The sequence below is a fragment of the Pelobates fuscus genome, chromosome 2 (genome assembly GCF_036172605.1).
Source record: "Pelobates fuscus isolate aPelFus1 chromosome 2, aPelFus1.pri, whole genome shotgun sequence".
In the NCBI taxonomy this organism is placed as follows: domain Eukaryota; kingdom Metazoa; phylum Chordata; class Amphibia; order Anura; family Pelobatidae; genus Pelobates; species Pelobates fuscus.
In genome coordinates, this window is record NC_086318.1 from 407,741,611 (window position 1) to 407,768,219 (window position 26,609).

Sequence of the window (26,609 nt, forward strand, 5' to 3'; positions counted from 1 at the left end):
CTTGACTGACGAGTTTACTACCACATCTCAATGTGTATGTCGATGGCTTATAAACCCCCTTTTTATTTATTTATTTTTTTGGGTGTACATTCTGATTTATTTTTTTTGGTGCGGTCACCACATTTTTTTTTTGGTCACATTTTGTATTCTTGCAAGGTTTGGGAATACCTGCTGGTTCACTGCTGCCTTTCACTCTTACTATAGTGAGTGCCTATTCTGTTCTTTTGTATATCTCAGATTGAAATACAATATGATGACGTGACATGGGCACACGTTTGACAGGACCACATTAACAAAGCTATGTAAATATACAAATCACTGAGTGTGTGTTTTTTCCTCCTATAATCTGTTTAGGTAGCAAGAAACTGGAAGGTGTTGTGCTCAGTAAAATGAACTTTGAGTCTGTTGTGAAGGATCTTCTTCTGGTTCGTCAGTATCGTGTAGAAGTGTACAAAAATAAGTCTGGAAGCAAATCGTCAAAGGACAATGACTGGCAATTGGCTTATAAGGTGAAGTGACATTCATTTCCACTGAAAAAGACACAGTCCCTCTACTCCATTTCCATTGTTCTTGGTTGGTGTTTAGGCTTTCCAAATGTGGAAATGGAGTTTTGAAACTAGTGCGCAAAAGGTGACTGATTAGGTTAAAAAGTCTAAATATTAATGTATTCTAACAGTTCTTTTAACCATTGTCGATTTCAAATGTAACTTAAAATCAAATTTATATACATTGCTTATCAATATTGGTGCATATTCCCAGTCTGTCCCACGGTCTTTCATAAATGTTAATGTTTTTGTTGTTGTTTTTTTCTTGTAGAATTTGCTTTATTAACCATTCTATGTAAATGACATGCAGCATTCCTTATGCAATGTCTGATAGATCACACATATTGTGACTTTTGTGACCACCTGTAAACAAATTATCCTGCAAAGTCAGGACTCCTGGTGTATTCCTATGGCAGATGTAGGGTACAGAGCATAATGTTAGGAATAAATGTTGGTATTGCTAACATTGTAAAGTGTTAAACTAGCTGTTTAGGTCTCCGCCCCTTTCTCTGTGGAGTTAAACGGTTATTTTCCTTTTTTTTTTTCTCCCTCGTCATGCCAATCTCGCCACAGCTGGCCCTACCTCAGTGGCTGAGATAAATTTTGATGATCTCACACAATCCAGTGCTTTATAATAGGAAAGCATTGGGAGGCTATTGCAAATGCTTGGCAAAACGTTGCGCTGTGCCATCGGCATTTCGTTATAGAGATGCTTTGAAGCCCGTAGTCATTAAAATAGATTTTATTGGAAAAAAAAATATTAACACTCTTTACCTTGCCTCCAGTAATGACATGATCGTAACATGACCTCATTGTCCGGACGCTGCTTCAACAGAGAGTAAAATCAGACACTCTGTTCCTGTATTTGTTTAACCAGAGCAAGATGCACTAGAGGAGTAACAGAGCATGTAGCCAGAGAGCAGGGGAACTGCATGTTGAAGTGTTCTCCAGCTCTATCTCCTGTCTGTTCTACTAGCACAATGTATAGAAGTTAAACGTGTGTACCCCATGACAGGCACACTTGAAATGCTTTCCTGGTTATATTTAAAAGTAAATGATTAGATATGACTATCTTTTAACCCGATATAACATTATTACATTAACTGTTTTAACAGGCGTCCCCAGGTAACCTTACCCAGTTTGAAGAGATTCTGTTTGGTAACAATAACATGTCTACAGCAATTGGAGTTGTAGGTGTCAAACTGGTCACTGTTGATGGGCAAAGACTAGTTGGCGTTGGGTATGTGGACTCCACCCTGAGAAAGCTTGGAGTCTGTGAGTTTCCAGACAACGATCAGTTCTCTAATCTGGAAGCTTTGCTGGTCCAAATTGGGCCTAAGGAATGTGTGATGCCTGGAGGAGAGACTGCTGGTGACATGGGGAAAGTACGACAGGTACATTTTAATAATTGCAACTCACATTCCTCTGTCCCTGTCCTCTATCTCAGTAACTTTCTTCTCGTGGATCTCCATATTTAATATGTGTAACAGAGCTACTGCATATTTCACAGTATTGTTTAGAAATGTGAAGTCTGTGACTTAGAGTTACTCCAACCACCATGACCACATCCGCTTTTAGAAATTATGGTGCAAGCAATCTCTATGTGCAGCGTTTCTGCTTGAAACGCTGCCTGTACAGAGAAATCTTTAATTTTGTGCCAGGGTGACATTACCTCCCCGGCACTTGTGACTTCGGCAGACTGGAACACTGTTCCGGTCTGCATTATGCAGGTTTTGTGCAAAAAATACCAGTTCTCAGCTTCTTCACTTGCAGGCAGTGCTGTGTATACGTGGCTCGTATGCTCACAGTCCAATATTCTGCTTGTTCCCTTCAACATCAATGTCTTCTAAAATTTGACCATTACTACCTCCCCTTTTGGCACTGCCTCCAGTTACTCTGATCCAACATTTCATACCTCCCATTGTCCATCCCTTCCTGTACATGCTTCTGAGGTCTCTATGAGAAGCATTTGATTAAACCTAGTATTGAAAATAAATGGCGTGGCATGATGAAAGGTGGATGGGGAAGGTTTCTGGGAGAATGAGTTTAAATTCTCATTCAATTATTTTAAGAAAAAAAGGGGGTTGGGGCAGTAAAAGCAAGTAGTTGTTAAGCAATGTAGAGCAAAATTAACAGAGGTTAACAACTAGCTTGGAATAAAACACATTTTTTTTTTCTTTTTTTTTTTTTTATTTGGCCTTCAAGTTCTCCACATTTTTTGTCATCCTGTTCTTTGACCATTTCTGAAGTTACCAGGTCTTTATAACTGTATTCAATGGTAATATGTTTTGTATAATCCTAGTTTAAGTGCACACTTACTGGGTAAGTCAGAATTGTTTGTCTTGCTGCTGGAAGCCAATTTCTGCGTTAGAGTCTTGGTTACCTGTACATATATGTGACGGTTTACAATCTGGACAGCGTTTTGCGTGCATGTAAATGATTAAATATTCGTGAGAATCACAAACTGGAATAATGGCACAAAAATAATTATTTTCACGTACCCATAATGCCTTAGAAGGATCCTCTTATTGTAATTTTCCAATTGTACATTTGAATTTTTGTAATTTTTTTTATTTCTCCCCTCTCTCTCTGTATTGTCTTAGATTGTTCAGAGAGGCGGTGTTTTGATTACAGACCGAAAAAAAGCAGACTTCACTACAAAAGACAGTGTACAGGATCTGAACCGTTTGCTCAAAGCAAAAAAAGGAGAGCAAGTTACCAGCGCTGCTTTACCGGAAATGGAGAAGCAGGTACAAACACACTGATATAACTTCTCATTTGCTTTTAGTTTTCAAACTCTTTTTTTTAGATTCTTTTTCCATCGCACCCAAATATTTGTTAGAATTATTCCTTCCTAAAGACTATTTCTTTGTTTAGCGCAATATATATATATATATATATATATATATATATATATATTTTTTTTTTTGTATGTGTAAACGTGGCACTCTTCTCCCAAGAGACAATGGATATAAAGCCTAGGTACAAACCCATGAAAAATATCTACAAATTGGATATAAACGATGCGCAATCGACGTTTCGATCGTATAGGTCTTTCTCAAGATAACCATCTTGAGAAAGACCTATAGGGTCAAAACGTTGATCATCCACATTTTTGTAAATTTCCTTTTTGCTACATTAAAACGTTCTACACTTTAGAAGACCTCTGAGTGCATCCTTTATATCCATTTTTTAAAATTATTTATTATTATTTTTTTATTTTTTTTTAGATATTTGAATTTATTGCCAATATGCTGTTCTGCTGATGGTCTGCTCCCATTAGTTTTGTAAATATTACTTGCATTACTTGTTGTTGCTTTAATTCTAGGTTGCCATTTCCTCCTTGTCTGCAGTCATAAAGTATTTAGAGCTGTTATCTGATGAGTCCAACTTTGGGCAGTTCCAACTGACCAGTTTTGATCTAAGCCAGTACATGAAGCTGGACAATGCTGCTGTTGGTGCATTAAACCTGTTCCCGGTAATAATTTTATTAAAATATTTAATACAATTGCAGTATTATGACACTTGGTTATTTTTATAGTGACCGTTTATTCTGCAACACTGCACATCTTAACCCATATCTGTCTTCTTGCTTTCCGGTAATGACCTGAATCTTGAAAAAATAAATGTATGTATTTTTACACTATGGCAATATAAACCTGGCATTGGTTTGCCCAAGACTTAGATTCCTCCTTCCCATATTTCACGTGAAACTCTCTGCAACTTGCAGCCCTGCTAGTGGAAGAATGTAGTGTAGCAACTTGTTTTGAGTTCCGTTTAATATTCAGCGCTCATAGTTCATGTTACTACATGTCTTTCTGTTTAGAAACTGTAAGATACAACAAACTATTTATATTCTATTGGTTTCTGTAATCCCTCTGCTATCCCCCATCATCTTTACATTGTATTGAAAGTTTAGAAAAACATGCATTTTATGCATTACATATTGAAAAACAATCTGCAAAAACATGAAAAATTTAGTTTCCTTATAACAATGCTTTTTTTGGCTAACTCACAAATTTCTTTTTTCCAAACTGGTTGTTTTAGTTTTATTTTTAAACTGGCTTTCCTGTCCACAAATTATGATATAGTGTTGGCCGTTGAGGTGAAACAGTCAGGGTTAGTTACTAAAGTGAGTAGTCAAAGTGAATTTCACATTGAAGGCCAAAGTAGCCAAACTCAAAGCCTAGCTAAGTTAGAAAATGCTCCCATTTCGACTATTTTGTCCTTACATTTGTAGTTCACTTTGAATTCTCGCTTAGTGAATAACGCCGAGTGTCTTTGGACAAGTGAACCCTCAAAAATGTGTGTCCTTCTCCCAAATTAATAGCGATGGTATGTATTGTCTGTGTACAGCAAAGAGTTCAAAGAAGCCAAGCTATGACTAAATCAGTTCACCGGGTCAGCTGTTAGTGACATTTTTAAAATTTTCTTTTTGGTAAAATGTAGATGTTAGTTTATACCTTAATTGTCTTTTAAGCCACATGTGCTATTTAACTCGTTTATCTGATTGCAGCTTGTTCATATAAACCGTAATTAGGCATGGTTATTCATTGTTATCAACTGTGTACATTTGGCAAAGGATGCATTCATTCATATATACTTACAACACAGTTTATTGTTGTAATGTGGTTTTATTTAGAGATGTTCATTTTGTTTTGTTATTTAAGAGTTCTGTAGAAGATACCAGTGGAACGCAGTCTTTGGCCGGGCTATTAAATAAATGCAAAACTCCTCAAGGTCAAAGACTGGTGAACCAGTGGATCAAACAACCTCTTATGGACAAAAACAGGATTGAGGAAAGGTAAGTGTTACAGTATACGGTAAACCATTGCAATTCTAAATAAGTCTGCTTTGATGCAGTATTCGGTGTGTATGTGTGTATTTTATTTTAAAGCTAAAATATTTAGACAACACTGGTGCTGTTACATTTAGGCTCGCAATCTCAAATTCAAATTTCGTGCACAAGCATGTTCAGTATGGTAATTAACGTAACCCAGTGCTGGAGGTTACTAAGCCTAAGATAACTAAAATGTAAACAAATAAGGTGCTTGGGGTGGGGTGTGAAGCAAGGAGTATATGCTGACAATTGCTGCTTATTTTTAAAGTCACAATAAAGATCTTGAAGCCATTACAGTTAGAGCAGTATTCTCTGCTCTACACCTGTGAGTGTTCCCTTCTGAAACTACTGTATCTATTGTAGTTTACTTTACTATATTGCCCTATGAGGTTGTTTTTTGTTTTCTTTTCTTTTTACATGTATACCCACTAATTGGAGCCAGCCCATATCCATGCATACTTTTATCTATTCGCATGTAAGTGAAGTGTGGCCCTTTTCACTGCTTTTTGCACAAATATTGCAGCACTTTATTGCATTGTGTTTGTTGCACTGATACACATTTATTATTGCACCTTATAATATATATCATATTTCCATACGATTTTATAAAATATTTTCAATGCACACAATGCAAAAATAAGTCTTGCAGGAACAGCGCACCTGATTTGTTGTTTACATTTTGGTTCGTGTTATTGAGCTTGTACACTGTGAGAGGTGCCGCTTCTTCATAATTGTTTCTTTGGTCTGTATTTAGCACCACTTGTAGTTGAGGTTGTTTTTTTTTTTTTTTTGTTTGTTTTTAAGATAACTAAGCCGTACTCCAGAATGTGGTGTATGTGTTTTTTGTTGTTGTTTTTTTTTTTTTATTAATGTTTGATTCATTCTTTGTGGGGAAAAAGTTCTAGTTTCTTCGGTATTGTCAGAGCGCACACTGAGCTTTATTATAATTGTTAGACATTTCCTTACTTTATTAGTTCTAGTCTGACCGGCTTGAAATGTGGATAAAAGTGTTTTTTTTTTTTTTTTTTTTTTTTTTTTCTTCTTCTACGTGCTCTTAGGATTATTTAGTCCTTGTAAAAAGTTACTTCCTTTTTACTGGAGGAATATAACTGTCTGCTTTTCTCTGTGCGAAGTTGGACTTTGTAACCTGAGGGTTTAGGCAGTTAGTTATTTGCATTCTGCCCTCTGTTGATTTTTCCTTTTTGCTATTTTTAAGTAGAGAGGGTGTGGTCCCATATTCCTTAATACTCGCTTATTTAAGAAAATTGTATTATTAGTAGTAATTGCATAGCACCAGGGGCGTGGAATTAAAAATAAAAATCTACTTGTCCAAAGTGTTTGAGCCCAATCGACGTGTTCTGACACAAAACAAAATCAAGAGGTCCCAGCCTACAGCAGCCAGTCCTTCAACCTCACTAATACTACGTCAGAGTCAGGGCTATAAGAATAGAGAAACTGCTCACCTGGCTTCCAAACTGCGTGTCCCAGGCATCGGGCAATACAAACTCTACATACCTGAGTGCTACCATATTCTGCCACGCTTTACAATTATAGGTAGATGTTAGGTAGGCTGTGCTCAAACAATCTGAGGATTTGAGGTTGGTGTCTTACTTACTGGTAAAATGGTCTGACAGGGATTCGAACCTGAGTTTCCCACTTCTAAGTAACGTTACAACTGCTCGAACCTCCACATTAATCACATTATATTGACTTGCAATATTTCCCCAACCTCGATACTTTTACAGATTGCTGGTTTGTGTCAAGCTGCCTGATTCCTGCTCATTTTACATTTTTTGGTTCGTGTCTGCCAGTTGACTTTCCTACAGAGGAGGATGTTTTACTATGTAGAAATCTGGTTCACTATTACTGAACTTGGCTCATGTTGTGGCAGTAGTTTACTAAGCAAGATAATACTTTATGATCTGAGACTTTGTCTCCTTCATTCAAATGTTTCTTTATATTAAAGGAACACTATAGTCACCTAAATTACTTTAGCTAAATAAAGCAGTTTTAGTGTATAGATCATTCCCCTGCAATTTCACTGCTCAATTCACTGTCATTTAGGAGTTAAATCACTTTGTTTCTGTTTATGCAGCCCTAGCCACACCTCCCCTGGCTATGATTGACAGAGCCTGCATGAAAATTACTTGGCCTTTGCATTGGCGGTTTGCAACGAACGACTAAACTGTAGATGAACCAGCTCAAATAGCAAAGCATGTGCATTGCATATTCTCCTTTTGTCAGATACAGTTTTTGTTGTGTCTAGGTCTGATAAATGTCTATTGGAACATTTGTAGAGCGTTTTTTTCCCTCTTTTCATTGGAACTGTGCATTTGTTTTTATTTTTAATTAACATTGTGGGTTAGGTGCTAAAACGGTTGGATTTTATAGGCTTTTGATGTATGTAGTCGGTCAAAGTTTCCATTGTTATTTACTTGTATATTGTAAAATCTAGGCAGGGAGTGTGTTTGATGTTTCCAACTTTTGTGGTTTTTTTTTTTCTCTTGCCAAGTTAATTCTGGTTTTCCATTTAACCCTACTGTAGACATTTTATTATTATACCTATATGGTTTCATAACAGAGCTTTGTTAAATGGCTTATCTGGAGCAATGCCCTGATCACAGCCCTCTGTACTGCTGATATCTCCTCATTTAACGGTACAATTTATTTCTGACGTATTTGAGTTTTTTACGTTTATAAACTAATCTTTAAAAAAAATGGCCAGCTGTTGATCTATGATAGATATATTGGCAAATGTGTGTTTTGGGTCCTGCGCCCCCATGCATCACTGAAGAAGGAATGGTGTCTCCTTCTCTTACCTTCTGCACTATACAGCAGCATCAGTAGACTTCCTTCTACAGGACAGTACATTCTACAGGACAGTAAAAGACATACCACACTACAGGACTTCTTTGCAAGCAACAGTTTATTTATTTTTAAATGGCAAAATAATGTGGTCTTTTCCATCATTTAACATTTTTAATAAACAATGTATTTGTGCCGTCAACATCTAATAGAAATTCTTTGTTATTGAATTTAGGGTATGCGTCCTGATCTTTCTAAAGGAACCTACCCTAACTCTGTCATCATTCACATCATTTCCCCTCCCTCTTTTTTTTTTGGCGCTAAATGCATGGCAAGAATAGCTGGGTTTTGGTTACTATTTAAAAAAAAAAAAAAATATATATATGATTTGTTTGGATGAATAAAAATAATCGTAAAACTTTTAAGAATTTATTCACCAACTACTGAATTGTGGCTATTAAAAACAAAAACAAAAACCGGCTAAATTTTGTCTAAGTAGCCAATATGTCACTAGCGGAGATTTTTTTTTTTTTTTTTGTAATTTTTCTCCTAAATTTTTCAATTCAGTCCAGTGTATTTTGAATAAATGCTATAGCCTTTCATTGGGCTATATCTCCCTTTAAAATATTAAAGTTTTCCATGATCTCTTGTATAAGCTGCTCTGAAACTCCCCGTGCTTTTGTTTGTGTTTTGGTTTGCTGTTGTTCCTGCTGCCTGGAGCCATGAATGTGTTAACTGGTTTCAACAGGTTCTTCATTTCACAATTCCAGTTCATTGTGGGTGAGGCAGTTTCACTATGGATCGTACTGAATAGCAACCATTCACTCATTCCCAAACAGAAACACAGTCTCTGGATTCACTTTAAATATCTCCACATGTGACTTTTTTTGTGGCCGTATAATAGCTTCATTATAGCTTAATGACCAACTTTATCACAGCACAGGGTATGCTGCTGCAGATGGGGGTATCGTAGCATACTCCGTACTGTAATCCTGTGTCCTCACAAGGGGATTCAGATTTAGTGTTGGAGATATCTCTCTTCTGGATGCTGTAAATTGTAAGTCTGGTCATTATCAGCCATTCTCAGACCCTGCAGCATTACTTGTTTAATTAAAGTGGTTCCATTGTTGGAGGAACAGTCCACACGCCTAAAGCACTTTATCTTGTTGAAAGGCTTTATATGTAAAGTGTGACCACTTTTTTATTTTTTTTATTTTTTTTTAATTTTACAAAAAATAGAAATTGGCACTTTTTCTAAATTAACCTTAAAGAGGCAGCAATTATCCAGAGCACCTGCATTGGGAAGTCTATGATTGGACAGAAACAAAGTCTGGGCGGGGTTAGAAGGGGAGGTTTTGCAAAGGCTGCAGAGGAGCTATTTAGAAAAAAACGCATACTGTAATTAACCCCTTAAGGACGCATGACGGAAATTTTCCGTCATTGCAGCACTCCCGTTGAGGACGCTGGACGGAAAATTTCCGTCATAAATGAAAATTAACCCCTGATTGCCACAATCGCGGCAATCGTGGGGTTAATCTTCCTGTAGTGTGTCTCCATATCGGAGGCACACTACCATGGGCAGTTTCACTGATTCAGCCCATGTGATCGCTCTGACCGGGAGTCAGAGTGATCACACGTGCTGCAGTGAAACCCGATCTGTTTCCCTGCAGCTCCGTGTGAGCTGTGAACAGCAGAGAGACAGATTGGTGCTGATCTGTCTCTGGCTGTAAGAAAAAAAAGTTAGTTACAAAATCCCCCCCTCCCCCCCACCTCTTTCAAATAAAATGTAACCCCTTCCCTGCCCTTTGATCACTGCCTGCAGTGATCAAAATACAGATCACAGTATTTCACTTGTGATCTGATTTTTTTTCTTTTAACCCCTGAGGGTTAACTTTATTTATTTATTTTAATCCTCAGGGGTTAAATGTATTTAATTCTTTTAAATATTTTAAAATACTTATTTATTATAGCTAAGGTGGGTAGAAGTTAGTGGGGAAATTTGGGGATTTATGGCTAGGCTAGTTAGGGGTTAAAAGTAAAAATAAATAAATAAAAAAAAAAGTTAAAAAAACTTTTGAAAAGTTTAAACAAAGTTTTAAAATAGTAAAATAAGTTGTTAAAAACTAAAACTCTTAACAAGTTAAAAAAAAATGTAAAAAAAGGGGGAAAATGTGTATTACCTCTACACTTGGTACAGGCTAGCGAAAAAATGATACCACGGTAAGGTTTCAAATATGCCTTTTGAAACACCCTGGGGTGTCTTCTTTAGGAAATGGTATGCCTTTGTGAAGTAAATGGAAAACACAACCTATTAAAAAAATTCCAAAGTGGGGCATGGACCCAGCGTAAAAATTCTACCTTGAATGGCTGTGTCTCAAATGTGCCCCTTCAACGTGGTCATATACCTGGTAAAGGTACATATGGGGGTATTGCTGTACTCAGATGACATAGCGGAGCAACATATGATGTATTATACTGCTGTAACACATATAAAGGTTTGCAAAATATATTTTACAAACTCATTGAGTATGTCAAAAAGACATATAAAAAGCGTATTACCACTACACTTGGTATAAGCTAGCGGAAAAATTATTTCACGCTAAGGGTTAAATTACATCTTTTGAAATACCCTAGGGTCTCTTCTTTAAGAAATGGTATGCCTTTATGGGGTAGCTGGAATAATTAACCTACAAACAAACCTCCAAAGTGGGGTATGGACACAGCTTAAAAATGTAAAGTTTGAAAAAACTTAAATGGCTGTGTCTCAAATGTGCCCCTTCAATGTCCGCATATACCTGGCAAAGGTACATATGGGGGTATTGCTGTGCTCATATGACACAGCTGAGCAAGATAGGAAGTATTATATAGCTGTAGCACACATAAGGTTTGCAAAATACACAGTACAAACTCACGGTGTGTGTCAAAAAAGCAGAAAAAATGCTTATTACCACTACACTTGGTACAAGCTAGCAGAAAATCCCCCACTAAGGTTAAAAATATGCCTTTTGAAATACCCTGGGATGTCTTCTTTAAGAAATAGTATGCTTTTATGGGATAGTTGGAATATATAGCCTGCTAAAAAACTTCAAAGTGGGGTAATAACACAGCGTAAAAATTCAAAGTTTGACAAAACCTGCAATGGCTGTGTCTGAAATGTGCCCCTTCAACGTCCCCATATAACTGGCAAAGGTACATACGGGGGTATTGCTGTACTCAGACAACATAGCTGAGCAACATATAAAGTATTATAAAGCCGTAGCACACATAAGGTTTGCAAAATGTACAGTACAAACTCACTGTGTCAAAAAGGCAGAAAAAAATGCTTTTTACCACTGCACTTGATACAAGCTAACGGAAAAATTATCCCACGCTAAGATTCAAAATTTGCCATTTGAAATACCCTTTGGCGTCTTCTTTAAGAAATAGTATGCCTTTTTGGGGTAATTGGGGAAAAAACAGCCGGCTAACATATTTAAAAATAGAATACGGACCCATTAAAACTCTCCATGTAAGTTCACACTTAAAAACCTGAACTTATCACATCTCTTTCACAGCACTGTAACTTCACAAAATAGTGTCTGGGTCATACATTGGGCATATTGTTTTACTCAGAATAGGTAACTGAGCATACTTAGGGGGAATTTATGACAGTGGCACTTATCAAATGTAAGAAATACCCAGCGAAAATGCAACATGTATGTAAAAAAATTAAAAACAAATTTCTCACCACAAAATTTGAAATAAATTGGTGAAAACACGGTGGCAAGTTAAGGTATAATATATGCCTAATAACATACCCTGGAGTGTCTGCTTTCTCAAATGGAAGGCCTTTATGGGGTTATTTGAACAGTCAAATGGCTATAATGCCACAAATTCAGACATATGACCTTCTATGAAAATTCCAACTATAGAAACTGAAATAGCATGGTCTTCTATATGGCACTGTAGCTTCACAGAATAGGGGCAAAGGTATACAATCGGGGCATCGTTGTACTCAGCAGATGTAGCTGAACACAATATGGGGTTCTGTACAGGGATAGCACACACTAGATTTACGAAATACAAATTACAAAAACCTTGTTATATGTGAATATGCCAAAAAAAGAGAAAAAACACAATTTTACTCCAATATTTAGCAGAGATTGGCGGTGAAATGGCTACGCAAAAAGTGTCAAACTAACCTTAGGTAAATAGCCTGTGATGTCTACTTTATATAAATATATACTTTTGTGTGGCAATTTTGTTTCCTGTAATGGGTATTAAACTTCCAAGACAAACATACCAACTTCTAAAATTGTTTCACATTGAATTTTTTTTTTTAGACCTTGTAGTTTGTGACCTGTAACTTTCAAAATAAACTGAAATCCTACACATATTATGTACTTTGTAAATCAAGACACATAAATGAATTGATTTTGAATTACTCTTCCTAAGCTGTACATATTATGCACACATTATTATTGCCAAAACGTGGGGAAAAAGCTTTTTTTTTTTTAACATTATTTTGCATTTTTTTGTAATAAATGAGAATTTATTCATGTATAGGTCACATCAAATTAAAGCCCCTTTTGTTGTCTAAAAAACAGTATATAATATGTGTTGGTACAATAAATGAGAGAGATGCAAATTGCAGTTGAACACAAACGGCAACAAATGCAAAAATTGCTTGTGTCCTCAAGGGTATGTCCAGCTTCTGAAGCTGTGTCCTTAAGGGGTTAAATGAATGCTTGTTTTTGTTGGGGGATCTATCAAAAAAAAAATCTTCCCATTAGGGTGTTCCTTTAATGGAGCTGTCATGACAATTCTCTAACTCCGTTTTATTCAAACATAAGTGAAGTAACTGAAATATAAACTTTGCTAATATGATATCTGGAAAACAGAGAACAAAAAGTTCAGTGTCTCTGGGTGTACACCTGTGCCAACAACCCCGGATAACCCGAGGAAGTAATGCCGAGTGTCTACTCAGAGACTGGTGTACCAATTAGAGACTCCAGATGTCTCAAGAAGGGGGATAACCCCATATATACAAAATCAAACAACAAAAAGGACAGATGTGGTCAGATTCAAGAAATCAAATGAAACTAACCGCATCTCTGGAAATAACTATAGCGGCAGTGTCTAGGATTATAATGCTGGCTGTCGGTAACAGGTGTAGCTGTAAACCGCTAAGGGTGTCACTATAGACCCATGAGCAGAAAAAATGCTACTAAATACCAAAATGAAGTATATACAAAAAGTGACTGCTAAATGCAAAAAATAAAGTATATACAGTGGTACTAGGATTCCACGCCTGTCAATAGAAGGATATGTATAGGTAGGGATATAATGAGCCAAATGGCAACAGCAACTCACCCCTAATTATCAGCTTTAATATAGTGCACTATAAGGAGATGAGAAAAATCCCCAAGTCCCAACCATAAATACCTCCTATAGAGATAGTAGTAGATACAGGGTAAACAGAGGCTCCAAATGAGGCTAGTACAGGGGTGAAGGGAGATTGAGGAGGGTATGCAGTGTTAATAGCAGTCAAATTCGGACTGCTAGTTTTAAATTTAAACAACCTCTCTCCCTGTAAATCCTGTACAAAAAGGATTATAGGTCCCCAAATCACAACCATAAATACCTCTTACAAAAAAATACTAATGATAGATACAGAGTAGACAGAGGCTCCAATTGGAGCTAGTACAGAGGTAAAGGGAGATTGAGGACGGTAGACAGTCATAATAACAGTCAAATTCGGACTGCTGGTTTAATTTATAAAGCCTCTCTCCCTGTTAATCTAGCTAGACAGGCATAGAAAAGAAAGAGTAAAACAAATATACATTAAGTGATTAACATGGTGCTAAAACCACCAGTGCCCAGTGCTCATATCCGTGATATGAGGAAAAAACAAATTGCCCAACGTACGTTTCGGTGCTAAAAAGGAGCACCTTCGTCAGGGGCTAACATTAGACTGTTAATGAGTCTCTTTTATATGTGATGTGCCAGGAGGCATGAGTACCTTTGACCAATAGGAGCAGGGGGAGTGTGATATCAGCTGTACTACATTCACTCTAATCTCCAGGGTAACATGAGATGTTATTGGGGGCGGGGCTTGATGCCGGTCACATGGTCCGACGTGTCAGACCCTATCCATCTGAAGTTAGTGGGCGGGTCGTGAGATGAGATGGGCCGGCCAAACCCCCATTTAACCCCATATATTACTGTGACAGCTCTAAAAACTCACAAACCCTGGATGTAAAACACTGCAGAAATGCAGAAAATGAATGTTCCGATATATCCGGACCTGGTACAGTCAATACTGCATCCCTATGGTCCTATGTAAGGTATTCATGACACAAAATTAATAATAAAGATGAAAAACATGACATAATAAAAAATAAAAAATAAATAAGTAAAGAAATATATACAAATCTACACTAAACACTACACGCTATATTACAAAATGTACAAGTGTATCAGGCAAAAATGAGCTTAATTAGATATAAATTGCAAATATGTCAGAGATCAATGGGGGTGTGGGGACATAGTATCCAGTCTGTTGCACTCAATCTTCGATGAAGGGTGTGTATGAAAAACCCTCGTTGAGTCCAGATGGTGACAATGTTTTAAGTTTATAAATCCAAAAACTCTCCCTTTGGAGTAGTTTTTTGTCTAAATCTCCCCTTCTTGGACCCAGGGTGACACTTTCAATTCCGCAAAATCTTATCCCCTCAGAAGACCCCCCATGATGGAGTTTCAAATGTTTTGAAACTGGGGTGTCAATTAGTCTTTTTGGGTTAATAGAGGTCACGTGCTCCCTTATCCTCAGTTTAAACATACGGGAAGTTTTTCCCACGTATAATTTGTTGCATGAGCATGAGAGTAGGTATACAAGACCTTTAGATTGGCAATTGAAAAAGTGGCGAACTTTAAATTCTTGTGTCCCTAGGGAGTCTGGAAAGGTTTTCGAAGGACGGCGTATAAATTTGCACGCCTTACACTTTCCACATTGATATGTGCCTAGGACTGGAGACTTTAACCAAGAAATTTTCTGGGTGTTCGATTTCAGGTGACTTGGGACTAGGATGTCCCTAATGTTTCGTCCTCTGCGTGCTGTTACAGACGCCTTAGTTGTGATCACCTTCTGTAGGTGTGGGTCTTGGTGCAATAGGGGCCAGTATCTATCCAGGATACTCATAATTTGATGCCAGCCTGCATCGTAATTCCCTATGCATCTTATGGTTTCTTGATTAGACTGGACTTTTTTATCAGTTAGGAGGTCTTTACGGTCTACCAACAGTGCACGTTTATATGCGGATTTAAGGCATCTGTTTGGGTATCCTTTTTGTTTAAATTGAAGCTGTAAGGTTTTTGCCTTCAATTTAAAATCTTCTATAGTGGTGCAGTTGCGTCTTAAACGCAAATACTGCCCTATTGGGATACCTTTTTTAAGGGAGGGTGGATGGTGACTTGTCCACTCCAATAAGCTGTTGGTTGACGTGGGTTTCCGGAAGAGGGTAGATGTGAGTACCCCCTTGTCTGACAGACAGTTAAATCAAGAAAATTGATTTGGTTACCACCTAACTCACTTGTCAGTCTCAGATTGATGGAGTTAGAGTTCAGAATGTTTACAAATTCTAGAAAGAGGTCAGGGGTGTCTGTCCATATGATCAACACATCGTCGATGTAGCGTTTCCATATTTTTATACACTTAGTGTATTTTGTCATGTGTTAATTAAATACCATTGTACTCTCCCACCACCCCAGGTGGAGGTTAGCATATGAGGGGGCACAAGCCGTCCCCATAGCAGTGCCTCTCACCTGGTGGTAGTATTTACCCTGGAAGATAAAATAGTTATGTGTCAGAATGAAGGACATCAAGTCTTGGACCAGTTCATTATGTCTAAGTGAGACAGGAGGTTTGCTATCAAGTATTGCTCTAAGATGTCTTAGACCCACCTCGTGTGGTATTGAGCTGTAAAGGCTCTCCACGTCGAGACTACACAAAATAGCGTGGCCATTGATCTTAATTCCTTCGATGGTATTTAAAGTATGCTTGGTGTCCCTTAGATGTGAGGGGAGTTCAAACACTACTTTTCTTAATATCTGATCCACATATAAACTTATATTCTGGGTCAGATTACCTCTGCCAGAGACAATGGGTCGTCCCTTTAATGTTGGTTGTTGCTTATGTACCTTCGGGAGTGCGTAAAAAGTGGCAGTAACCGGCCTTTTAACAAACATAAAGTTTTATTCGTCCTTAGATATGAGTGATAGTGACAGTGCCGAATCCAAGATTGTTTTTAATTCGGTTAGATACTTCTGTGTAGGGTCACATGTCAATACCTCATATGTCTCGCTGTCATCGATTAATCTATATACCATGGATATGTAATCAGATTTATTTATGATGACAGTGTTGCCTCCCTTATCGGAAGGTTTAAAGATCACCTCATCCATTTCCCTTAGTTTACCCAATGCGATGTTTTCTTGTGGGGAAATATTGCTATTAGGTTGACTAGGGAGTTCTTTCGGATTGATCTTATCGATTTCTTTGCATGTTAACTCCACGAATAAGTCTATATATTTAAAATCAGCCATATGTGGAGTGAACCGGCTCTTCTTTTTCAGATGTGTGAAAGGGGGTTGTTTTTGTATAGACTCATCATTGCATACAAGGAGATCCACTAGAGTATCCAGTGCATCTATATCAGAAACTTGTAGCCCTAAGTCTTTTGCCCTTTTTTCATCTTTAATGCGGTGGATTTTGTGAAGGGCCAGTTTCCTTGCAAAGAGGTGTATGTCCTTTGTCCAGTTGAACTTATCAAAGTTAGACACTGGAACAAAGGACATACCCCGCCTCAAGATTTGTATTTCATTTTTGGTGGGAGTGTAAGAGGATAAGTTGATTATTTGGTTATCTGGGGTTTGTGTTAATACCTTCTCCTTCTGAACTGTTGAGGGGGTCTGCCTCTGTTCCTTGTCCGAGGGGCTAGGCTTTCCTCCATACTGGGTTGCCCTAAAAAAGAGACCCCACCTTTTTTCAATATACTTCTGGTATTACGTTCAACCGGAACCGACATTCCCCCTTTAGAGGAATTTTCAGAGTCTGAACCACTCGTCTCATACTCTGATGTTGAAATTGGTTCAGAGAAACTCCTCCTAAAATTTCTGCTTCTCTTGTATACATTCCCACTCTTGAAATCATTATTATCCCTAATGAACTTGGAATGCTTACGAATTTTTATGTTCTGTTGGAATTTATCCAAGTTATTCTTGAGTTTTGTTTCTAAAGATTCAAAATTAGGTTCATCTTTAAAAGCTGCAATCCTGTCAATCTGTTCATCCACCTCTTTATTAACTCTTTCTAATCTTTTTGTCTCGAATTTGCAGAGTATCTCCATAAATCTTTTGGAGCATATACCTGCGGCTTCCTCCCACTCTTTAGTAAATTCCTCCTCCTCTATGTGTGATGCTGGTATGTTTTGTACCCTTAGGCCCCTTGGAATGAGGTCTTTCTTTAAATAGTTGTCAAGTGACGCGATTTCCCATCCTGTTTTGATTTGTTGTTGGAAGAGATTAGTCAAACGGTTAAAGGATGAGATAATGTTGTCATTTACTGAGAGGTTAGTTAGGTCCTGTTCAGAAAAAACCTGATCTGTGTCCCTGCACCAAACGTCTCTCTTAGATTTATCAAATAAAAAGCTAGCCATGATACACAAGATTGGTACTTGGTATTAAAACCCAATTGTAAACAGGAAAACAGAGAACAAAAAGTTCAGTGTCTCTGGGTGTACACCTGTGCCAACAACCCCGGATAACCCGAGGAAGTAATGCCGAGTGTCTACTCAGAGACTGGTGTACCAATTAGAGACTCCAGATGTCTCAAGAAGGGGCATAACCCCATATATACAAAATCAAACAACAAAAAGGACAGATGTGGTCAGATTCAAGAAATCAAATGAAACTAACCGCATCTCTGGAAATAACTATAGCGGCAGTGTCTAGGATTATAATGCTGGCTGTCGGTAACAAGTGTAGCTGTAAACCGCTAAGGGTGTCACTATAGACCCATGAGCAGAAAAAATGCTACTAAATACCAAAATGAAGTATATACAAAAAGTGACTGCTAAATGCAAAAAATAAATAAAGTATATACAGTGGTACTAGGATTCCACGCCTGTCAATAGAAGGATATGTATAGGTAGGGATATAATGAGCCAAATGGCAACAGCAACTCACCCCTAATTATCAGCTTTAATATAGTGCACTATAAGGTGATGAGAAAAATCCCCAAGTCCCAACCATAAATACCTCCTATAGAGATAGTAGTAGATACAAGGTAAACAGAGGCTCCAAATGAGGCTAGTACAGGGGTGAAGGGAGATTGAGGAGGGTATGCAGTGTTAATAGCAGTCAAATTCGGACTGCTAGTTTTAAATTTAAACAACCTCTCTCCCTGTAAATCCTGTACAAAAAGGATTATAGGTCCCCAAATCACAACCATAAATACCTCTTACAAAAAAATACTAATGATAGGTAACAGGTGTAGCTGTGAACCGCTAAGGGTGTCACTATAGACCCATGAGCAGAAAAAATGCTACTAAATACCAAAATGAAGTATATACAAAAAGTTACTGCTAAATGCAAAAAATAAATAAAGTATATACAGTGGTACTAGGATTCCACGCCTGTCAATAGAAGGATATGTATAGGTAGGGATATAATGAGCCAAATGGCAACAGCAACTCACCCCTAATTATCAGCTTTAATATAGTGCACTATAAGGAGATGAGAAAAATCCCCAAGTCCCAACCATAAATACCTCCTATAGAGATAGTAGTAGATACAGGGTAAACAGAGGCTCCAAATGAGGCTAGTACAGGGGTGAAGGGAGATTGAGGAGGGTATGCAGTGTTAATAGCAGTCAAATTCGGACTGCTAGTTTTAAATTTAAACAACCTCTCTCCCTGTAAATCCTGTACAAAAAGGATTATAGGTCCCCAAATCACAACCATAAATACCTCTTACAAAAAAATACTAATGATAGATACAGAGTAGACAGAGGCTCCAATTGGAGCTAGTACAGAGGTAAAGGGAGATTGAGGACGGTAGACAGTCATAATAACAGTCAAATTCGGACTGCTGGTTTAATTTATAAAGCCTCTCTCCCTGTTAATCTAGCTAGACAGGCATAGAACACCCTTCATCGAAGATTGAGTGCAACAGACTGGATACTATGTCCCCACACCCCCATTGATCTCTGACATATTTGCAATTTATATCTAATTAAGCTCATTTTTGCCTGATACACTTGTACATTTTGTAATATAGCGTGTAGTGTTTAGTGTAGATTTGTATATATTTCTTTACTTATTTATTTTTTATTTTTTATTATGTCAGGTTTTTATCTTTATTATTAATTTTGTGTCATGAATACCTTACATAGGACCATAGGGATGCAGTATTGACTGTACCAGGTCCGGATATATCGGAACATTCATTTTCTGCATTTCTGCAGTGTTTTACATCCAGGGTTTGTGAGTTTTTAGAGCTGTCACAGTAATATATGGGGTTAAATGGGGGTTTGGCCGGCCCATCTCATCTCACGACCCGCCCACTAACTTCAGATGGATAGGGTCTGACACGTCGGACCATGTGACCGGCATCAAGCCCCGCCCCCAATAACATCTCATGTTACCCTGGAGATTAGAGTGAATGTAGTACAGCTGATATCACACTCCCCCTGCTCCTATTGGTCAAAGGTACTCATGCCTCCTGGCACATCACATATAAAAGAGACTCATTAACAGTCTAATGTTAGCCCCTGACGAAGGTGCTCCTTTTTAGCACCGAAACGTACGTTGGGCAATTTGTTTTTTCCTCATATCACGGATATGAGCACTGGGCACTGGTGGTTTTAGCACCATGTTAATCACTTAATGTATATTTGTTTTACTCTTTCTTTTCTATGCCTGTCTAGCTAGATTAACAGGGAGAGAGGCTTTATAAATTAAACCAGCAGTCCGAATTTGACTGTTATTATGACTGTCTACCGTCCTCAATCTCCCTTTACCTCTGTACTAGCTCCAATTGGAGCCTCTGTCTACTCTGTATCTATCATTAGTATTTTTTTGTAAGAGGTATTTATGGTTGTGATTTGGGGACCTATAATCCTTTTTGTACAGGATTTACAGGGAGAGAGGTTGTTTAAATTTAAAACTAGCAGTCCGAATTTGACTGCTATTAACACTGCATACCCTCCTCAATCTCCCTTCACCCCTGTACTAGCCTCATTTGGAGCCTCTGTTTACCCTGTATCTACTACTATCTCTATAGGAGGTATTTATGGTTGGGACTTGGGGATTTTTCTCATCTCCTTATAGTGCACTATATTAAAGCTGATAATTAGGGGTGAGTTGCTGTTGCCATTTGGCTCATTATATCCCTACCTATACATATCCTTCTATTGACAGGCGTGGAATCCTAGTACCACTGTATATACTTTATTTATTTTTTGCATTTAGCAGTAACTTTTTGTATATACTTCATTTTGGTATTTAGTAGCATTTTTTCTGCTCATGGGTCTATAGTGACACCCTTAGCGGTTCACAGCTACACCTGTTACCTATCATTAGTATTTTTTTGTAAGAGGTATTTATGGTTGTGATTTGGGGACCTATAATCCTTTTTGTACAGGATTTACAGGGAGAGAGGTTGTTTAAATTTAAAACTAGCAGTCCGAATTTGACTGCTATTAACACTGCATACCCTCCTCAATCTCCCTTCACCCCTGTACTAGCCTCATTTGGAGCCTCTGTTTACCTTGTATCTACTACTATCTCTATAGGAGGTATTTATGGTTGGGACTTGGGGATTTTTCTCATCACCTTATAGTGCACTATATTAAAGCTGATAATTAGGGGTGAGTTGCTGTTGCCATTTGGCTCATTATATCCCTACCTATACATATCCTTCTATTGACAGGCGTGGAATCCTAGTACCACTGTATATACTTTATTTATTTTTTGCATTTAGCAGTCACTTTTTGTATATACTTCATTTTGGTATTTAGTAGCATTTTTTCTGCTCATGGGTCTATAGTGACACCCTTAGCGGTTTACAGCTACACCTGTTACCGACAGCCAGCATTATAATCCTAGACACTGCCGCTATAGTTATTTCCAGAGATGCGGTTAGTTTCATTTGATTTCTTGAATCTGACCACATCTGTCCTTTTTGTTGTTTGATTTAATATGATATCTGTACATACCGGTATGCTCTTTAAAATAGTACTGTTAACCTCTGACTTGGAAGTGAAATGAGTTGCATTTCTTCTACCCCATAAAGTGAATTTATTTTTACCTGTAATTTAAAAAAATACTTTTAAAAGTGACTCTTACCGTGTTTGAACATTTATTTTAAATTTTAAATGGGACACTAGTACACACAGCTTTATTTAAATAACACCGTTTGGGTGCTTTAATCATGCCCATGCAGTCTCACTGGTCAATTCTCTGCCCTTTAGTAGTTAAATCACTTTATCTATGCATCCCTCGTCACACACATCCCCTTGCATATGACTTACACCGCTTTCCTAAACGCTTCCTGAAAAGTGAGATCTAATATGTAGACTTCCTTTATTGCACAGTCTGTTTTAATTTAGACTTTCTTATATCCTTCACGGCTAATAGCATGCTAGGTCTTGCAGGAGCCTCCTGTGTGTGATTTAAAGTTCAATTTACAGAGCAGGCGATAAAAACGTAAAAGTAAGCTGATTGAACATTAAAGCATTTGTTTTTTTTATGCAGACTGTGTCTGTCGCAACCAGGATAGGTGTGGCTGGGGGTGCATGGGTAGAAACAAAAGCGATTTAAAAGGGACACTGTAGAGGCACCCTGACCACTTGCGCTCATCGAAGTGGCCTGGGTGCAGCATCCCTATATAAACTGCAATGTTTAAATTGCAGCACTATGTCAACCTCCAGGGGCTCTCTCCCACACAGCCACTGGAGGCACTTCCTGCATCCAAACGGACCTTTACTCCGCTATCTGACGCTGGACGTCCTCACGCTCTGCATGAGGACATTCAGCGTCCAGTCTTTTCCCCATAGAAAAAACAGTGATTCAATGCTTTCCTACAGGATGGCCTAATGCGTGCACGACATTTGCCACGCATGCACATTAGCACCTGCTCGTCGTGGGGCAGAGGGAGCTAGAGAGCCAGAAATACAGCTTTGTATTCCTGGGGCCTATAGTATCCCTTTAAGTATTTGTATTTGAAGTGAAAGGCAGACAATGTCCACTGCTGTGTATGTACTGTACTGTTTCTGAGTCAACTGGTAGATTAGAATTAACGTGTTTTGAGCTTTCTCCAGAACTCTGCATGTACAGATAGATGTATCTAGCACTTGCTGTTATAGATCAATATGCTCTGCTTGAATAATACGCAGGTGATGGGACCTACCCTAACAATCTCCTTTAATTAGTTCTTGTTGAGTGACAAGTAAAAATATGATCCTGAATTTACTTGGAAGTAACATGATCCCATCATTGCCCAAGGAGCTATGCCTTCTAGTGTTGGTTTGTGTCTGTTATGGGAAAGAGTTCTGTTTGGCTGAACAATCAATTTCCCCTTTTTTTTTTTCTTTTTTTTTTTCTCTCTCCTTGCTGTTAAACAATTCACGGAGAATATGGTAAAAAAAAAAAAAAGTTATAAACAATGTTTAAAGGACCACCATAGACACCCAGACCACTTCAGCTTAATGAAGTGGTCTGGGTGCCAGGTCCAGCTAGGATTAACCCTTTCTTCTATAAACATAGCAGTTTCAGAGAAACTGCTATGTTTATAATAGGGTTAATCCAGCTTCCAGTGGCTCTCATTGACAGCCGCTAGAGGGCTACCGCGCTTCTCACTGTGATTTTCACAGTGAGAAGACGCCAGCGTCCATAGGAAAGCATTGAGAATACTTTCCTAGGGACTGGCTGAATGCGCGTGCGGCTCCTGCTGCGCATGTGCATTCAGCCAATGACGTCGTTATGGAGGAGGAGGAGAGGAGTAGGAGAGTTCCCCGCCCGGCGCTGGAGAAAGAGGTAAGTTTAACCCCATCTCTCCCTAGAGCCTGGCGGGAGGGGGGCCCTGACGGTGGGGGCACCCTCAGGGCACTATAGTGCCAGGAGAACGAGAGTGTTTTCCTGGCACTATAGTGGTCCTTTAATGTTCTTTAGTTACAGACCAGTGACATATTTCCATAAAATGCTTTTCTGATACATGTTCTCCTTATATCTATGTACTGCCATGTTCCTATCTTGTGCAATAATCCAGGTGGCGTGAGAGTGAAATTAGTTAATTTAATTAGGATAAGATAAGGTAATTTTATTTTTATTTTGGTTCAGTATTGGAATGTCCACTCCTTTATCCTTTATTTAAAGTTTGCAAAGTTAAGCTCCAGTATGTCTCTCTCACAAACTCTCAGCTGTGTTTTATGGTTGCAGTGATACTTGGAATGCTGAGTTTAGATTTTGTTAGCTGTGAAGTGTCTACTTTAAAATGCATTAAAAAAAGGCAGAAACATATTTTATTTGAATCTAAAACATTATTTTTCTTGCTGCCACATGGTGTCGCTCTAGTTCCATCTTGCTTTAGTTTTCTCTTTGACATTAACATTGTAATTTGTTGGTAGATCATTCTGTTCTATGGATAGACAAAAATATGTTTTTTTTGTGTCTGTGTGTCTATAATTTTGCAGACATGCAAGATGCTTTTGGTTTGCTGTCCTTTTCAGTTCATAATGAATGCCCTTTTGATTTACTAAAATTGCTGCAGCTAAATACACACCTCGACTCTGTACTTCTCCTAACCCCATACAAGATCAGGTAAATATCACACCCTTGGCTTTTTTTTATGAGACAACATGCACACACAAGCATTGATTCCTGGAAAAAAGGCAGAGATTTCTGAGAAGTAAATTGCCCCATAGATTTTCTCTGGGAGAGTATATGGCATCTCTTCCTGAACCACCGGGTTTTTTTTTATATTTAGATTTTTTTAATTTTTTTATTTTTTGAGTATGAGCTGAGTGTGAGGATGTCCAGTGTCCGTCAATTAGCAAGCAGGAAGTGCCTCTAGTGGCTGTTTGATTGCAGTCTTATTACTGCAGTGTAATTATTGCAGATTCTCAAAAACTAAGGCTAAGTGAGACTGGGACATTGCACCTAGATCACTTTAATGAGATAAAGTGGTCTGGGTGCCTATAGTGTCCCTTTAACTGCCCTTCCAAAGTGACATTAACTTGCTGACTATTGAGTCCGTTGTTCATACATCTATTAAGGTGGGGAGTGGTGATTAAAATCGATTCTATCAAACTACTACTTCCCCAGCCTCTCCCTCTATCACGACATTATAACAGAAGCTTTAAAATGTTATCTAAACGCTTAATTAAAATGAGCAACAGTGTTATTTTGATCCAAATAAAATTCATCCTTGTTCAGACCCATGAATGCAGAATAAAATAATTTACATAATTAGCATAATTTTAATTTTTTTTTCCATGTTTTGGAAAACTGCTACCCTCCTGTGGTTCTGCCAAAAAATCCGGTTCTGTCTCTCTCCAAAATGAGTTTGCAATTTTTACAAATATGTTCACTCTTGTAAACATGATTACTGTATTGGTTACCCTTCTGCCTTACCCCAAGTGGGTACTCCTTCCTTTCTAATATTCCCATATGTAACCTTTCCTCTTTACCTACTTTGGAATTGTATTGACTTCATGGTTATTCTCTGTTTACTAGAAATCCATTCTTTAATTTGACTGCAGCAATTCTACTTTCACTATCTCTGCAATGCAGTGTGTGTAATGGTGTTTAGTGTTTAATAGACCGCCTGCTTCTATGTGAAAATAAATGACATAATCAGGACTGTTTACAGTTTGGTTTTTATAGTGCTGTTTTCTTGTCATTTTGCTTAGAAATCGCCTTTTTAATGTGTACGGTTAGAGCCATGGAAACACTCAATGCCGTACACTTGACAAGAGAAGCAGAGTGAAATCTTATATTATACGGTTACATGTATAATTTTCTTTATGTATGGTATATCCAATTTCTGTCTATTTTCCAACTCTCTGGAGCTTACATAAACCACCGGTTTCACACAGTTTAATCTTTTTTTTATATTTTAATTTGGACATTAGCCTTTTTTTATTTTCTTCTAAGCACTGTTTAAAATAGATTTAGTTTTGAGCCCTGATGCCTTGTACATAATTGTAAGGCTAGTAAAACCTAAGTGTTTTATTTATTGGGCTTACCTTTCGGCCACCCTTATCAGTAGAACATTGATAGGATGACCATTGGCATGTCAAATAACTTGCTAAGCATTATGGTAAAAGTAGTTCACAACAGCTAGAGTATGGAGTCCAAGGCTATTGATTCACTCAAAATAACCACCATACATAACCAACAACTGTGTGATTTGTTAAAGAACGTGACTCTAGATCCCGGAATGTCTGTTTTTGATACTGAGCAATAAATAAAACGGTTACATATTCTGAGGGTGTGCTTGTCGTGAGTAGGGGTTTACACTGCCCAAGCTGTGAGCAGAGAAGATGACACTGTCAAACCTTACCCCTAGATTAAACCTGGTGGAAGCATTTGTGACAGATGCTGAATTGCGGCAGTCTCTTCAGGAGGACCTATTGCGCCGATTCCCGGATTTTAATCGTCTAGGAAAGAAATTCCAGAGACAGACTGCGAACCTGCAGGACTGCTACCGACTGTACCAGGCTGTTAACCAACTGTCTAGTGTCGTTCAAGCAATAGAGAGATATGAAGGTAAAACTTCAGTTACAATTTTGAATCATGCTCATTAAACATGTTCCATCAGAACAGGAGCCTCTATCATGGTGCTCACCCTATGTTGCAAAGAAGCAACAGGAAAGGTGTCAAATCAAATAAATGCACAACCAGGAGTTAAATTTCACTGCAATAGGCTCAAATAAACGTATCAATCAATATTTTGAAAGATATAATACTTGAAAATTTTTATTTTTTATTTGTATTTATTTTTGTTATATTTTTGGGATGTATACCAATCTTCATATGTAAGTACATTGATGAAAACTCTTGCTGTAGTCTAGATGTTGCATTTTGTTAATGTCTTAGTTCTCATTTGTGATTATTTGAAAATGGTGTTTAACATCTTTAAGGGGTTTATAACATTCCATTAGGAAGAGCGATATATTTTGGAAACAAAGGCACAGGGCATTCATCATGGACTAGAGTGGCCTAGTGACAATGCTCCGTGCCTTTTCTAATATAGGCAGCAGTCCAAGTATAATATCGATGTATACTGTCCTACCCTTGGCTTTCCCATGTCCTCCAATTTCATTTTGTGAAAATAATTTTCCACTTGCCCTGTTGTATTCAGCCTTGATGTTAACTCTT

At 37.9% G+C, this 26,609-nt stretch overlaps 1 protein-coding gene across 2 annotated transcripts in view; it reads left to right on the forward strand.

Annotated features, from left to right (window-relative positions):
- The window catches only part of MSH2 (mutS homolog 2), a 114,597-nt gene that overhangs the window by 21,584 nt on the left and 66,404 nt on the right, over positions 1-26,609 (forward strand). For both annotated transcript variants that reach the window (XM_063443926.1, XM_063443927.1), the window contains exons 2-7: positions 355-509; positions 1,661-1,939; positions 3,149-3,295; positions 3,874-4,023; positions 5,216-5,349; positions 25,798-25,997. In XM_063443926.1, the coding sequence (XP_063299996.1) occupies positions 355-509; positions 1,661-1,939; positions 3,149-3,295; positions 3,874-4,023; positions 5,216-5,349; positions 25,798-25,997 (1,065 nt within the window). The remainder of the gene's footprint in view (positions 1-354; positions 510-1,660; positions 1,940-3,148; positions 3,296-3,873; positions 4,024-5,215; positions 5,350-25,797; positions 25,998-26,609) is intronic.